Genomic DNA, 15999 nt, shown 5'->3' with positions numbered 1-15999 from the left:
ACTACAGACCCAAAGACTACAGACCAAAATACTATAGACCCAAAGACTACAGACCAAAGACTACAGACCAAAGACTACAGACCAAAGACTACAGACCAAAGACCAAAGACCACAGACCCAACGACTACAGACCAAAGACTACTGACCAAAGACTACAGACCCAAAGACTACAGACCAAAATACTACAGACCCAAAGACTACAGACCCAAAGACTACAGACCAAAATACTACAGACCCAAATACTACAGACCCAAAGACTACAGACCAAAATACTACAGACCAAAATACTATAGACCCAAAGACTACAGACCCAAAGACTACAGAACCAAAGACTACAGACCAAAATACTACAGACCCAAAGACTACAGACCAAAATACTACAGACCCAAATACTACAGACCCAAAGACTACAGACCCAAAGACTACAGACCCAAAGACTACAGACCAAAATACTATAGGCCCAAAGACTACAGACCCAAAGACTACAGAACCAAAGACTACAGACCAAAATACTACAGACCCAAAGACTACAGACCAAAATACTATAGACCCAAAGACTACAGACCAAAGACTACAGACCAAAGACTACAGACCAAAGACCAAAGACTACAGACCCAAATACTACAGACACAAAGAATACAGACCCAAATACTACAGACACAAAGAATACAGACCCAAAGACTACAGACCAAAATACTATAGACCCAAAGACTACAGACCCAAAGACTACAGAACCAAAGACTACAGACCACAATACTACAGACCAAAAGACTGCAGACCCAAAGACTACAGACCCAAAGACTACAGAACCAAAGACTACAGACCCAAAGACTACAGACCAAAATACTATAGACCCAAAGACTACAGACCCAAAGACTACAGACCCAAAGACTACAGACCAAAATACTACAGACCCAAAGACTACAGACCAAAATACTATAGACCCAAAGACTACAGACCAAAGACTACAGACCAAAGACTACAGACCAAAGACCAAAGACTACAGACCCAAAGACTACAGACCCAAATACTACAGACACAAAGAATACAGACCCAAAGACTACAGACCAAAATACTATAGACCCAAAGACTACAGACCCAAAGACTACAGAACCAAAGACTACAGACCACAATACTACAGACCAAAAGACTGCAGACCCAAAGACTACAGACCCAAAGACTACAGAACCAAAGACTACAGAACCAAAGACTACAGACCCAAAGACTACAGAACCAAAGACCATCAGAGGACAGGTTCACCTGAGTCTGACATGCAGACAGAGAAGAAACTGAAGAAGCAGAATCAGGATTAAGGGTTAAAGATGTTGGTTCGTTAGTGAAGTCCAGGTCCTGAGGACACGGTGAGGAGGACACAGGTGAGAGCCCACCTGAGAGAAAACCACTAAAGGTGAAGACATGCTAAACCAGATCCTGTCTCTCTACACCCTTTAAGTGGCTGTAGATGTCTGTGACAGACATTGTTGACGTGAAGAATTGAACACCAACAATGTCGAACCAGAAGTCCAGAGAAGAAGTCTGAAAGCTCAGGCAGTGTGTGTTTTCTCTTTTCTAAGAATGTGCACAACCTCAGCAAATATTTGAATCCTGTACATTCGAATGTAAATGGATTCAAATAAAGCATTTAAAACACTGTAGATATCATCAGAGTCGAGACTTTTACTGCATCACACTGTCTGTCTGTGACTGTCTGTGATCACAGACGCGTCTGTGATCACAGGCGTCTGTGATCACACGGAGCTCTGTGGTGTGGCGGGCCAGTTATGATAAACATGTGATATTTTCCGGCGGGCCGGATATATGGTGACAATTTCTGACAAGTCTCTGAATGTGTTGATCCTTACGAGGCTTTTCATCTGGCTTATTTCGTCCAGGGCCCAGTTCACAGTCTGCATTTTTCCTTTTCAAATATTTCACCATCGCTGTTCGTCACCGCAACCGCGCGTCATTTCATTCTATTCATTACTGCGCTACCACCACCCACTGGCATGGAGGAGTATTCATCCAGCCACTATATTGCAGCTCAGGTGCTCAACAATGGCAAAGTATTTGCAACAACGAAATCATATTTTATTGGACTCATTAAGTGAAATTGGACATTTTCCCACGGCACACCTGGCGATCTCTCACGGCACAGCGGTTGAAAATCTCTGCACTAAACCACTGGCTTGCATGTCAAGATGAATTCCCAGTCTGCCTCAGACTGTAGGTGTAACCCCCCCCCTGTACCTGCTCTTTCTCCCTCTGGATGGCGCTCTCCAGCTCGTCCAGTTTGTGCTGCAGCTGAGTGATGATGTCCGTCTCAGCCTCGATCTGGTCGAGCTCCGCCTGCCTCTCGCCCTGAAGCAAGGCACGCTCCATCTCTGCCTGGAAGAGAGGACCGGACAGTGAGCAAAGATGCTGCGACCGCAAGCTGTTTCCCTACGGAAGCCCGGAGAGGCCAATGAACCAATTTAAACCAATCCTGGTGATCCGTGTTTTAAGTCTGATGTAAATCGTTTCTCTCCTGTGTTTATGACATGAGAGCAGGTGGGAACTAGCTTTTTACAGGATTAGATTTCCAAGTTCCTGAAAAAATAAATGTAGTCTGAGATACAGGTGGACAAAAAGGTTGTTTGTTGTTGTAATACTCATGTCGGCCACAAGAGGCTGCTGTGCACCACTACCCCTATTCCTAAATAAGACAAAGTATTTATGTTTTCTTCCAGGTGAGTTTTAATTTACATAGGTTTCTAAAACATAATGTATGTAGTTTGTGTTTGTGAGAAACTAAAACTCCTCTGAATGACAATGTGAATGCTTTTAGTCTCATTTACGACATTAAAATGGATTATCCTTGAAAATTGCTTTGTTTTCATCTTTAAAAAACAGGTAAAAACAAACTATAGTTTCTGCAGGTGAACATTTATTTCATTGTGTTTTTAAGTGGTTGTTGTTGTAATACGCATTTCGGCCACAAGAGATGGAAGTGCACCCGCAAAGTCTCTGAACAACGTAGATATATTGTGTGTTAGCAAGTTATGCAACTTTACTTTTGAGTCTCTTTCTGCGATAATCTGCCGTGAGAGAAAACACTTTGTTTTTGGTCTCATCTAGAACACGAGGTAGTGACGCACTTCAGCCTCTTGTGGCCGAAATGAGAATTACAACAAAAGAAAACCGTCAAAGCTTTTTTCACGTGCAAAAACCTTTGTCCCCACCTCTTTCACAGATAACCAGAACTTCTTCTTCTGTCATTTCCCTCTCAGGGCTTCCGTAGCTTCAGGTGGAAACTTGTCTTCCATACCGAAGTTTTACTTCAATAAAAAACGTAGGCACAATAACCTCCTGTCTGGACTCCTGGAGTTGCTGCTCCAGCTCCGTCAGCCGGCCTTTGAGCTCATCGAGCCGAGCGAGGACTCGAACCCGCTCGTCCTCCAGGTAGTTCAGCTCCAGACGACCGCCCGAACCCGACGAGTCCTCGTGCTGCAGGAGGGAGAACGTAGGAGGTGAAGAAGAGAAGAGAGCGTTCTTTGTAGAGCGGTGAACATACTTAAAGTCTCGCTGTACGGAGACATTCTCACTGTTGACACACGAAGTATTCATCCATTTATTCTCTGGTCACTGCTGTTAAACCTGCGGCCGGTTGAACCTGATCTGATATGAAGAGACGTTCAGGTGCTGATACACATTCTCCTGACGGTCCCTGAACCTCACTTTAAGCAGCACTGATTCAGCAAAGCACATTAATGAATCTGCACATGCTGGTTTCCACGGCGGCATGCAGCGCGTGACCTCTGACCTGTCCGTCTCCGTTGTGCGCTGCCGGCGGCGGAGTGCCGAGAGCGGGCGGCGTCCTCACCTCCTGATGGGTGCTCTCCGTGCTGCTGCACTCCTCCTTCAGGTTCTCCTCGTCGCTCTCCCTCTGCCTCTGCAGGAGGCGCAGAGCGGCCGCCGAGGAGGAGGACGCCATCATTGTCCCCCCCGGGACGTTCTCCGGGGACGGTCTCCGGCACGAGCCGTCCACCGACCCCCCACCGGGGAAACCCGTCCTCCCTGAGACCAGCGGGTCCAGACCGGAGGTCTCGCCTTTGTTGTACTCGGCGCAGAGGTTGAGGATGGTCTCCAGTCGCTGTCGCTCCTGAGGACGAAACAACGTTTAAATTAATAAAACCAGAAGTATCTATAAGATCCGGAGTTAACGGTTCTGCTGTCGGTTACGAAGTCACAAACGCAAAACCCGTCCATCCTCGTCCACAACGCGAGTGATCAGGCGTGCAGCTTTGTGGACGGATGTTTGTTGAAGGCCGTCGTCATCTCGGATTACGACCGTTGCAATGTTGTTGTTTTCGCAACTGATGAACGAAAGTGACCATATTTGAATTGCGGAAGAGTGACAGAGGCGCTGGAAGAGACCTGTCAATCAGCGTGTAGCCCCGCCCTAAAGCATCCCCTGCTTTATGGTGTGTGTGACTCTAAATGGACCATAATGTACTAAATGAACATCATGCTGTATTGAAGAAGACTTGAAACTAGAGATTGAGACATAAACTGTTGAAACAGACCCAAAGCGTCTGTTAAAAGTGTTTTCGCGTCGGAGGCAATGACGACCTCAGAACATTAAAAGAGTTTAAAAACCCCACAAACAAAAACACAGACAAATATATGTTTCAGTGTTCCGCTTGGTGTCCGAAGGTTTCAGTTTGAACAGTTTCACACAAAGACAGCTTCTCTGCTCTTTACCTGGTGGATGCCGAAGAATGTTTCCTAAAAGACCGATGAACAAACACTGGCAGTACTACTACCCCCCCCCTCAGCTGCAACGTTCACAGCTGAGACCTCCAGACAACCAGCAGTGTGAGGAATGTCTGGGTCACATTCCTCACCCACTGGGAGGCTCCCACAGATAAAGAGAGAAGAAGAAGAATCCTCCCCACAGATAAAGAGAGAAGAAGATGAATCCTCCAGAATGTGTCGACTCCACGACAACAAAAACCAACAAACTCAGACAATTATGAAGCTATGAAATATTTAGTATGTTATCCACGTAATTATGAACGAGGAAGTATAAAGAACGCAAAAGCACAAAGAAAACTATTATAAATGTTCAAAACAATATTGTAGATTAAATTAAATTAACAGCAACCCTGAGAGCAGCAGGATGATGTTGAGTCCAACAGGAAGTCAGCATCAAACAGCCAATCAGATTCCTCCATTGGATATTTTGAGATTATTGTAGAAAATAAACAAACATTTATGATTCTTATTGGTTTTATTTCAGCTGAAGTATCATTTAAACTGTTTAACCATCACAATGTGAATAAAGTTAACGTTAACCATGAGTGTAAATAAAGTTTAACGTTAACCATGAGTGTAAATAAAGTTGTACTGACTCAGTAGAAAATGTTTCTAGTCTCTGATCTCTGATAATGTTTCATTGTAAACAACCAATCAGTGTTTAAACCAACAGGAGAGCTAGTAACGTTAGCAGCACCGCTAACGGCTAACCAACAGGAGGAGAGCTAGTAACGTTAGCAGCACCGCTAACAGCTAACCAACAGGATGAGAGCTAGTAACGTTAGCAGCACTGCTAACGGCTAACCAACAGGAGGAGAGCTAGTAACGCTAGCAGCACTGCTAACGGCTAACCAACAGGAGGAGAGCTAGTGACGTTAGCAGCACCGCTAACGGCTAACCAACAGGAGGAGAGCTAGTAACGTTAGCAGCACCGCTAACGGCTAACCAACAGGAGGAGAGCTAGTAACGTTAGCAGCACCGCTAACAGCTAACCAACAGGAGGAGAGCTAGTAACGTTAGCAGCACCGCTAACAGCTAACCAACAGGAGGAGAGCTAGTAACGTTAGCCGCTAACAGCTTCTCAGTTTAGTATCTGTTGCTTTTTCGTGATGTGTTTAAGGACCGTCGGAAAGATGAACATCTGACGATACAGAAACTGTATTTAACAGTTTCTGGCTCTGGTAAATGGTGCAGATTGTTTTCAATCCCGCTGCCGGGTTTTGGGATTCAGAGAGTTAAACTCATTACAGAGGCTTATTTATTCGTCTCATCTTTGTCGTGTTTAAAAAACATTTCCTGCAATAACTTTGCAGCCATTAGTAATAAAGACATTAATTCACTCTAATGTGACGCCTCCTCCTCCTCAGTGGTTTACTTTACGATAACGCCGTGTTTCACCTTCATCACAGAGTCTTTACAGTTGTAGTATTTCCAGAGCAAACCGGGGAAAAAGTTCAACAAAGCCTTATTCTCAACATACATCTGCAGGGACGGGCAGTCTGCAAAACAAACCCCCTTCATGATGAAGACCAGCGTCCTTGGAGGGTTGGTGGTGTTCATGGTCCCAGAGGAGGAACAAACACTGGATCCTAACAGCACACATTTCTGTGTCACTTCTTCTTCTCTCTGTGGAGCATCAAAGGACAGATAACCTCTGGAAGGAGCAGCCGGTGGTCCTCCGTGTCTCCGTATCTCTGATTCCTGCTGAACCCTGGAGGCCTTTCTCTCAAAGTGAGGACTGGGTTCCAATTATCACGTCAAACTCATCCAGCGAAGAGACGAAAACATAAAAGATCCACAGATTAAAGAGCCTCGTGGCTCCATCGCTGTTATTATGGGATGGAGGTGAAGTCTGCAACGGCTCACCTCCGTTGCATCAGCGCTGTTGAGTTTAAACAATTTGCTGTGCACAAAAGAAATTAGGAGATTGAATATTTGATATCTCTCCCCCCAAAAAATAACAGTTGATCAGCTGAACTGTAGACCCCTAAGAGGCTGTTCAGTCAGAGAACAGCAAACATCTGTCCAGATGTCAGACATCGAGGAAGCACTCAACACACAGGTTACTGTGTACATTATTGGGTTTCTTATTAGAAATAAACAACTTAAAATATGCAAATGAGACCTTAAAAAAAAACTAGTTTTAATTAACGTTGCCAAAAAATGTTTTGCACATGTTGAATTATATTATGGAACTCTGACGCATTGAAACATGTCATGTAAAGAAAAACTATTTATTGGTTTTAAGTCATTTATCAATAAACTAGCCGTCTACAGCCGACCCAGCATGCTAACGCGACCGTGTTCAGCAGGAGGAGAAACTTTAGGACGGATGCGAGAAGCCACACCCTCTAACCAGGTCCTGTGAGAGGAGGGGAGGAGTCTAGGGGGCGGAGTTAGAGATTGTGTGGGAGGCGGCCTTTACTTGAAATAGACTATTGTTTTCAACACTATGAACTGTGCGTCTTTGTTTGTTTGTTGTGAGCTAAACTAAATACACAATGTAGAACTACAGGACAATCAGCTACACACACACACTTCACAATGAGGCGTCTCACAGAACCTCTCCGTCCTGCAGAACCTCTCACTCACCGTTCACACACACTCACCACTCACACTCACCGTTCACACACACCGTTCACACACACTCACCACTCACCACTCACTGCTCACACTCACCGTTCACACACACTCACCACTCACTGCTCACACTCACCGTTCACACACACACTCACCGTTCACACACACTCACCGTTCACACACACACTCACCGTTCACACACACACTCACCGTTCACACACACACTCACCGCTCACACTCACCACTCACCGTTCACACACACCACTCACCGTTCACACACACACTCACCGTTCACACACACTCACTATGAAAGAATGAATTCAAATATAAAAGTTGCAACAATTAGTCAATTAATTGATGAGTCGATTCACATAAAATGAATCTTCACCTATTTTGATGATCAATAAGTCATATTCTAACATTCTCTTTGTCCGATGTGATAATTAATTAAAATATTCTGAAATAAAAAAAACATTCAAACTCATTTCCCCCAATTTTTTGAGTTTTTACCGACCGAACGCTCAATTTATCAAGCAAACCCATAACAGATATAAAATTAGACAAAATAATGTTTTTGCACTTAATGCTGCCATTATAATGGTGAGCAATAAATAAATAGGACATTATCAATCAACACAAACATTCAGACAGAAGGAACCGCTCAGAGTGAAATAACAAACAAATGTTGCAACTCAGCTGGTGATTATGAAATGTTTTCATGTCACTTCTGTGCTTTGGTTGATTCACTGGGAGCATTGAACGGTGAGGCGACGCCCTCTAGTGGACAGAACGAGGCCCTGCAGGCTTACAGTGAGAGAAGAACTGCTCAGCTGCTTATTACAACAGTATGGAGAGAAGAAGAAGCTGCATCAGTGACATGAAGCGTCCGGATCTGTTGGTGAACCAGAGAGACGGTTGAACTTCCTTTTAAAGTCTCCAGTGAAAGATTGCAGACACAGATTCTAGATCGATCTGAGACACTTTTTGGGGACTTTGTCCTTTTCCGACGCGAGCGTCCAGAGACAGAGGACGTCTCATGTTTGTGATACAAAATAAAATTGAATATTCAGAACCCCTGATATTTGAGGGTAATTCTACAACGACATAAAGTCCAGAGAGACTGGACTGTCCGGGGGAAACCCTCGTGGAGAGTTCTATAAAAGAAGCATTGAACCAGCGGTCACGCTAACAGTGTTTCAGGTCATTTAAAGACGTGGAGGATCTCCTCCAGTCAACAGTCTGCTGAGTCCAGTGAGAGACTCAGCATCACAACTAAGACACGAGCAGTCAGCTGTCAGAGGCAAAGATGAGGAGGAGAACTCATATGTATGAACCTTCTTCGTGTGCGTTGACATGATCAGAGTTCACGCGGTCCTGTCTGTCCTTTCTTTACATGCATCATCTACACACTTGTTCTCTCTACTGATGACTAAACACACAAACTAAATGTCGTGATGAAAAGTGAGGAGATATGGATCACAGACTCCACCTTCACATACGACTGCAGTCTCCATCTTATTATAATAAAAGCATTAAAACGGGTAAGAACCGCTCTATTAACCATCACCACGCTATCGAGTCAAGCTACTCACAGCTGAACTCAAACAGTTCTTCACAAAAACATGTGAGAAATAAACTCAACAGTTTCATTCAAGCGTCTTCAAGAGAAGCGTCTTCTGACCAACAGCAGCCTGTTCACAGAGCAACGGTCATCCCGACGAGGTCGTCGTCATCGGAATGAAAGGTTGAGCCGGTCCACCCGGCAGACAACGCCCGCTGCGACTCCGCTCACGTGCCAAGTGTGTGTGTGTGTGTGTGTGTGTGTGTGTGTGTGTGTGTTTGCCAGGACGGCGAGTCAGACAGACGGCCATGTGGACTCAGCAGTGCCAGGAGGGACATCTTGGCCCAGACCGGAGAGACCGGGTCATCAGAGAGGACTCGCCTCCAGAAAGGCTGACGGCCGTGAAGATGAATGAAATCCTGTTTCACAGCGATACCAGTGAACTGACACGAGTGATCCGTTCTAAAGAATGCTGCCAACAGATAACGTTTCACACTTAAAGGGGAAGTTTGCCAATATTTACAAATATTACGCGTTCATACGCTGTAGCACCAACTCGTTTGGGCCGTCGCCGTCTTGTTTTTTTGCAGCCAGTAAACAGGAAGTGATCATATGTGGACTGAGGAGGAGTGATGTAGTCACATCGTCATCTCATCCTCGAACAGACAGCAGTTAAATTCTCCTTCCAGTACATGTGACCAAAGGTTATGTCAGAATATGAGATCCAGAAAAGTTCAATAATCATTAAGAAATAACTGATGACCTATGGACAGTTTGACCGTAACAAACTGGACTGAAGCTGCTAATTTCACATAAAAAAGTATTCAGTATTTCCACTAAAGTTCCACTAAATGCCTCACTATAAATATAAATATTACACATGAAGAGCTGCATAACAGATATGAATCAGTTGTACAACGTAAATTAAACTGCATTCAAACAACACCAATGGGCCCAAAACTGTGTTCCAATATCTGCAGTTTTCCCAGCAGCCTTTGCTGCCCCCGAGCTGTGTACTCCTGTTGATTTCACAATAGCTCCTCGGCAGACTCTGTTCACACAGCTTTGTTTTGTGGTAATCAGTTGTGTGAAGTGATGTAAGAAGCAGCCGCTGCGGGGAGAAAGCAGAGGTCTGTCGCCGCGGTGAGTCGGCTCACACTAATTAAAGGCCCGAAGCAAAGAGAGAGTTTCTACGTCTGGAAAGCACGACGAAATAAGAGAAGAATCTCTGAACGCCTCGTTTACTCCAGCGAGTTCTTCACCTTGCGGGCCGGGAGCTGTTTGCACACAAATATAGATATACATCTATACAGCTAATGTCAATATTTGTCTGTGTGGCTGGACGTTTGCACCGGTCCAAAGGTGGTTGTTAATCATGAAACCTTTCAGTGAGAACAAAAGATTTAAAGTTTGACTGATTAAATCACAACTTCTTCCTCCTCCAGGTGTTATTGTTGTAACAGTGATAAAACTCGTAATAAGTGTCTAAATCAACCCGTCATTATTACTTTTATTTAGGTTCGTTAACAGTGTGGCGATCAGCTGCATTCTCTCTAGTGTCCACCAGGGGGCGACTCCTCTGGTTGTATAGAAGTCTATGAGGAAATGACTCTACTTCTCTTGATTTATTCCCTCAGTAAACATTGTAAACATGAGTTTATGGTCTCGCGCTGCCTCTACAGGAGGCACCAGAACATGAGCGCACACAGAGAACGAAGATGAGGTCGTTCAGTAACTACAAGCAGAGCAGACGAAAGACAGAAAGGCTTTTTAAAAAAGGACCTTTGTCTCTGTAGTTTCATTCAGACTGGCAGACAAGTTCAAGTGACGATCACACTAATGAAGGTCTTCTTATAATCCTCACGACACACTGAAGTGTTCTCTGTCAAACTAAATATGAAATCATATCTATTACTTTATTCAAATCTGCATTAAACTCGTTCCAACAGACTCATTCAGACAAGAAACAATATTTTCAAAGTTATCAAACTACTCGTGTAGAATAGTTCCAGTAAACATGAGCATCTTCTGTCATTTCTGTTATTGATTTTTTCTTCGTAACAATATCCCAGCACGTGAGTGCCTTAACTGTTGCAGTAAGAATTGTGACCAATGAGCCACTGTAGATAAAAATCGATTAATAATTTATATTTTTGTTTTCCCCGCTGAAACAAAAGCATACCGAACCGTGACTTCCAGTTTTTGTAGCTTTCCCCATTCTGTGAACCTCAAAACACCAAAATGAAACTAAATTAATGTTTCAACAATCTTCTCATTCCCGTCATGAGTTCTGAGCAACAAGACTTTGGTAAGTTTACTTATTTATCTTAAATATTCTTCAGCTGATGTAGCAAAAAAGGCTGAACTGGAACAGAAGCAGCTAGAAGTTTTGTTTTCCTCAAAATAAAACCTTGAGTTTAGTCACTCCCAAGGTTGATGAACAGTCACTATTTTTAGTGGAACGACAACACCAGCATCAAAGTATCCATCTTAACTTGAACACCCTGATGGAATGATGCCATCAGGAACAAAACTCGACTGTAAAACTGACCCAAAGTCATGAGCAAGACGAGGGTTCAATCCCTGTGACGTATCGGGTAAATGTGTTCTTCTTCAAACACAAACTAAATAACAGTTTGTTGTGTGATCCAGACTCACCAGCCTCTCCATCTCCTGCTCTCTGAGCCTCTCCTCCCGCTGTCGTCGGTGGTACTCCAGCAGCTCGTCCTCGTTGTCGCTGATCTCCGAGATGCTGTTCTTCCGCTCCCTCATCCCGGGGTGCGGCCTCCCCGCGGACATCTTCCTGTGGCTCCTGGGGCTCGACAGCGGGGACGAGCGGGGCAGGGAGCCCAGACTGTAAGCGGGCGACAGGGAGTTCCCAAAGCTCGCCTTGCGTGCTCCCGATCCACCACGGCCACCCTCCATCATCATGGAGGTCGGCGACGGACTGCGGGCTCGGATCCCCCTGCCACACGTAGGCTCCTCCGATGCGGATCCGGACCTGCGTCGGAGCCGGGGGCTCTCTGGGATGAGCTTGCCCAAAGTCGAGGGGCTTTCCAGAGTCCTCAAGGTGGAGATCGCCCCCGGGAGTACCGGGACCCCTCTCCGAGCCATGGAGGGGCTAAGAGGCGGCAGCTCCCTCATACTGCTGCCGCCTCCGCCGTTCAGCTCCATGTTCCTCCTGGCCATGCGAGGGCTTTCGGGGGGCTGCAGCGAACGAGGATGATGCTGCTGGAGCGGTGACCCTTGAATGATGTGGACGATGGGGTCCAAGGGCGGCTGGAAGGCTCTGGCGGGTTGGGAAAGCTGCCTGGAGATGCAATCAGCTAGACTGGTCTGGTCTCTGAAAGGGCTCGCGGGCCTTTCCTGGAGCACCGTGGTCATCTTGGTCCTGGGACTGGAGGGAGACGGGGATGGACAGGTGGGGAATTTGGGAGTGTGTCTGGGGCTACTTGGCACAATGTTTCTGCCGCTCAGAGATTCACTAGAGGACAGAAGTCGGGGGCTCTCGGACCCCTCTTGGCCTAGTCCTCTGCGGCTCGGCTTGGGGCTCTGAGGGGCCTCTTTTAGGACCTTCCTCTGCAGCCGGGGGCTATCCTGAACCTTCTGGCCCACCCCACCGCTGCTGAAGCTCGGCAGTATGGTCCGCGGCTGGGGTACGGGCGGAGGCTGGGCGGTGGTGAAGTTGTAGCTGGAGGAGCGTACAGGCACTGGCGGCAGCAGACAAGAACTCTGGTCCTGGGGTCCTCCGCTAGGAGACGGGCTTGTGAAGCTCCCACTGCTGGCCGGCGAGGGGGAGGATAGGGGGGAGAAGGGAGGCGATGTGTTCTCGTAGCTGGACCCAACAGACATGGCCCCGGGGCTGGTGGGAGGGGACAGCAGATACCGCCCACCGCCGTTGACCATGGGCGACAGCGGGGAGTGGGCAATGGCCGGGCCTCCGGCGCGCTGTCTGCCCTCCGAGGAAGACGGCTGGGGGTCGTCCATCACCAGAGAGTCCATGATGTCCTGGAGGTCCTTCTCGATGGAGCTGACGATGGCACTGTGCTCAGACTGGACTCTGGCTCCAGGAGCTGGGGGAGACCGGGCCGGGCTGGCCTGGTGATTCCCATTGACGTAGCTCTCCGTGTCTGAATGGAAAGAAGACAGAAGATAACAGGGGTATGATTCGTCTCTTGGGCAACCGAGTCTGGATTGGAAGTCTGAATTATCCTCAAACTGAATAATTCAAACAAACTGTTAACTAGTGTTCTAAGCATAGACTGTATATAAGAAGTGGATGCAGTTGTCGTGACGTCACTCGTTGGTTTGTGGATGTTTTAAAGCCTTGCGTTTAGCATTTTAACACGTGAAGCTTTGACTTCAGTTTTCGGAACCAGAGGTTGCCGCCTGGTTCCGAGCCATTAAATATCAGTTTCTCAAACTAGCAATATGAACTCAAAGCAAATGCATTGAACACAAAAATTACTTGAAATAATAAGGTCGTAAATCAGGAAAAATAGTGCAGGGATATTCTCCATATTTTATTGTGTTTTATCTGACTTTTTGGTGACTTTCCAGAACTAATTTGGGTGCCATCATGATCGCAAAATGTTCTTTCTTTCCTGGTTTAGTTAGGTTTCCGGGTAGAAAGTATCTTAACAGGTTCACTGGTGCCGGTCCAGTCAGACTGAACATGTAAGACGATGTAGAAAACACATTGACTTCTGAAGAGAATTTTAAAACATTTCCTTAAACTTCACATTTCCTCCATGATTTCCAGCCCAGTGTAGACGCCGTGCAGACAGGTAAGCACGAGGACAGAGGAGGGATTAGCGGGGAGGAAACGAGGAAGGACGCTGCAGGAGGAGACGACCAGACAGAGCTGTGCGTTTGGATAGCGATCAGGAGAAAATGTGCCGAGATAACCCAATTACTGTGTGGCAACAGGACAACGTAATCTCATCTCAACCGCCTCTCTCGAATGTCAGTGAAGTAGATTATGACAACAGAACGCTCGGCCACGTGGGACGACCACCAGCGTGGCCTCGAGGCCGGGATCAGAGTATCACTGTTAATATACTGAATTAATTCAGTTTGGATGGAAACATGAGGGTGAGAGTAGCGTTGGAGTCATCAGTGGAAACACTGGGAGGTAACAGGACAGCAGTAATACGTGATGCATTATAAATAATACAAAATGACTGTGACGGCAAAAGTGATGTGAAATATAGAAGCTTCACAAATAATACATGAGCAGCTTCCTGCCTTCATGACAACATCTGACCACAACAGAAAGCTCATTTACATGCAGGAGTTACAGCACGACTTCAGAAGAATACACGTCGAGCCGTGGAGCGGCTGCATGAATGTTACTGTCACATCGTGAAAAGACGGCTGGGGGTTGTGGGGGGGGGGGGGGGGGGGGGTACCAAAATAACAGCAACCGTTGGCTGAGGGAAAGCCCATGCAATGATGTCATGGGATCCAGTCTGAATCGCCTGAAGTGCACCGTGCCGGACTTCATCTGAAAAATCGGGCAATTCAAATGTTGACTTATCCGCCTATAAAACTGCGTGTTTGACATTTTGATTAAAAACGTTTAATTACACGTGAGGAGCTCAACAATTCGGCGCCAATTCCACGCTGACGTTTCTTAAAAACACGCGGGGCTCATCTGATATTCCCAAAATTTCACTTCATCACTCCTCAGTGTGACCGAAGCCAAAATACGATTATTGCTCGGAATTAAAGACGCGTTCATTGATCACATGTAAGCCGAATGACGCACGACAGTCCAATGAATCACAGTTACTCTGTCATGAGTCATACGTTCTGTGCACGTTTCCGCAAAAAGCAAGGGAACATAAAACGACAGAATTTTGAATGGAGTTTGGCGGTGAGACCAGAGCCTCGTCTTCTCTCTTCTCCTGCAGGAGGGTTACTCACATGACGGAACAAACCTGCGACCCGGTCAGTTTCAGTGCGGTTCACCTGTTAATATGACACGCACACCTCCGGACCGCCGGTACCGGACCGGGTGTGACGGCGCTCCACACACACACACACACCGAGGGAGCGGTGATATTTCAGCCGGTGGTTGGGGTGCTCGGCACCGCTGCTGCCAACGGTACCGCTGCTGTCAAGTTACGTAAGGTGTAGCAACGCGTTTCCGGTTGACGGCCTTCAAAATAAAAAAATGACTTACTTTAAAGTAAATTTACATTTTTATTTGTTCTCATTGACGCGAGTAAATAATGAGGCAAATTGTAACATTCATCTCAATGTGGCAGACACACATAATATATAGTATAGAATACTAGTTTGCATTATACACTACACTATTGTTTAGTTAGTTCATTTAATATTATTCTATTTAATTGTATATATTGTGCATTTTTATATTCATACTGTTATTTCATTTACCTATAGCATAATGCTGCTGTAGTGAACAAACGTCCCCTTGCAGGATTAATAAACTATCTATATCGCTATCTACGTGTTTTATTTTGAAGGTAGCATCTTCCTTTTTCCGGTGTCATGGCCACCTTGACGTGGCTCTTCCTCTCCAAGGCGATGTGAACTACTGCGAGATTTACAGTTGTAAAGAGTCACAGAGGGGCTTTATGGCTTGTCATTGTTATTGTTCGTATTGTGCAGATTCTGTCAGCTTTATATGAGACGAGGGAGAAAAGAGCAACAAAGTATCCATCTGGAGAACAAACTGTGGCTCTGTGCCGATATTTTACTGACAAATAACTATATGATTAATATACAATCATTGAAATATATTCTGACTGAAGAAGAGTTCAATTATTAACCTTTAAATAAACAGATTTTTAGTGCAATATTTAAAAATGTAATTCCTCCAGTGGAACAGTCACTTGAGTAAAAAGTATTTTCAGCAAAAATGTACTTTCAAAAGTACGTGAAGTAAAAGCAGAAAACGGTCCCTGTGTATATTAGACATATATATTATTATATTATTAATTGTTGTGTGTGTGAGCAGCATTTCACTGTTAGCTGGTGAAGGTTGAACTGTTCTACAATTATTTTACATTCTGCTGAATTTATAGCATTGCATC

The 15999-nt window shown here is 45.5% G+C and overlaps 1 protein-coding gene across 9 annotated transcripts in view; it reads right to left on the bottom strand.

Moving 5' to 3' along the window:
* The window catches only part of phldb1b (pleckstrin homology-like domain, family B, member 1b), a 73400-nt gene that overhangs the window by 18668 nt on the left and 38733 nt on the right, over positions 1–15999 (bottom strand). For 7 of the 9 annotated variants that reach the window (XM_079272040.1, XM_079272038.1, XM_079272042.1 and 4 more), the window contains 4 exons: positions 11594–13065; positions 3800–4138; positions 3343–3483; positions 2248–2385 (listed from right to left, as the gene is read on the bottom strand). In XM_079272040.1, the coding sequence (XP_079128166.1) occupies positions 2248–2385; positions 3343–3483; positions 3800–4138; positions 11594–13065 (2090 nt within the window). Of the gene's footprint in view, positions 1–2247; positions 2386–3342; positions 3484–3799; positions 4139–11593; positions 13066–14863; positions 14972–15999 lie in introns of those variants that run through there. The other 2 variants (XM_079272046.1, XM_079272039.1) reach the window with 2 other exon arrangements.

Source organism: Melanostigma gelatinosum (assembly GCF_949748355.1).
Source record: "Melanostigma gelatinosum genome assembly, chromosome: 7".
Classification (NCBI taxonomy): Eukaryota; Metazoa; Chordata; class Actinopteri; order Perciformes; family Zoarcidae; genus Melanostigma; species Melanostigma gelatinosum.
The sequence above is the reverse complement of the archived record's forward strand: the minus strand, read 5'-3'. Positions and strand labels throughout refer to the sequence as shown.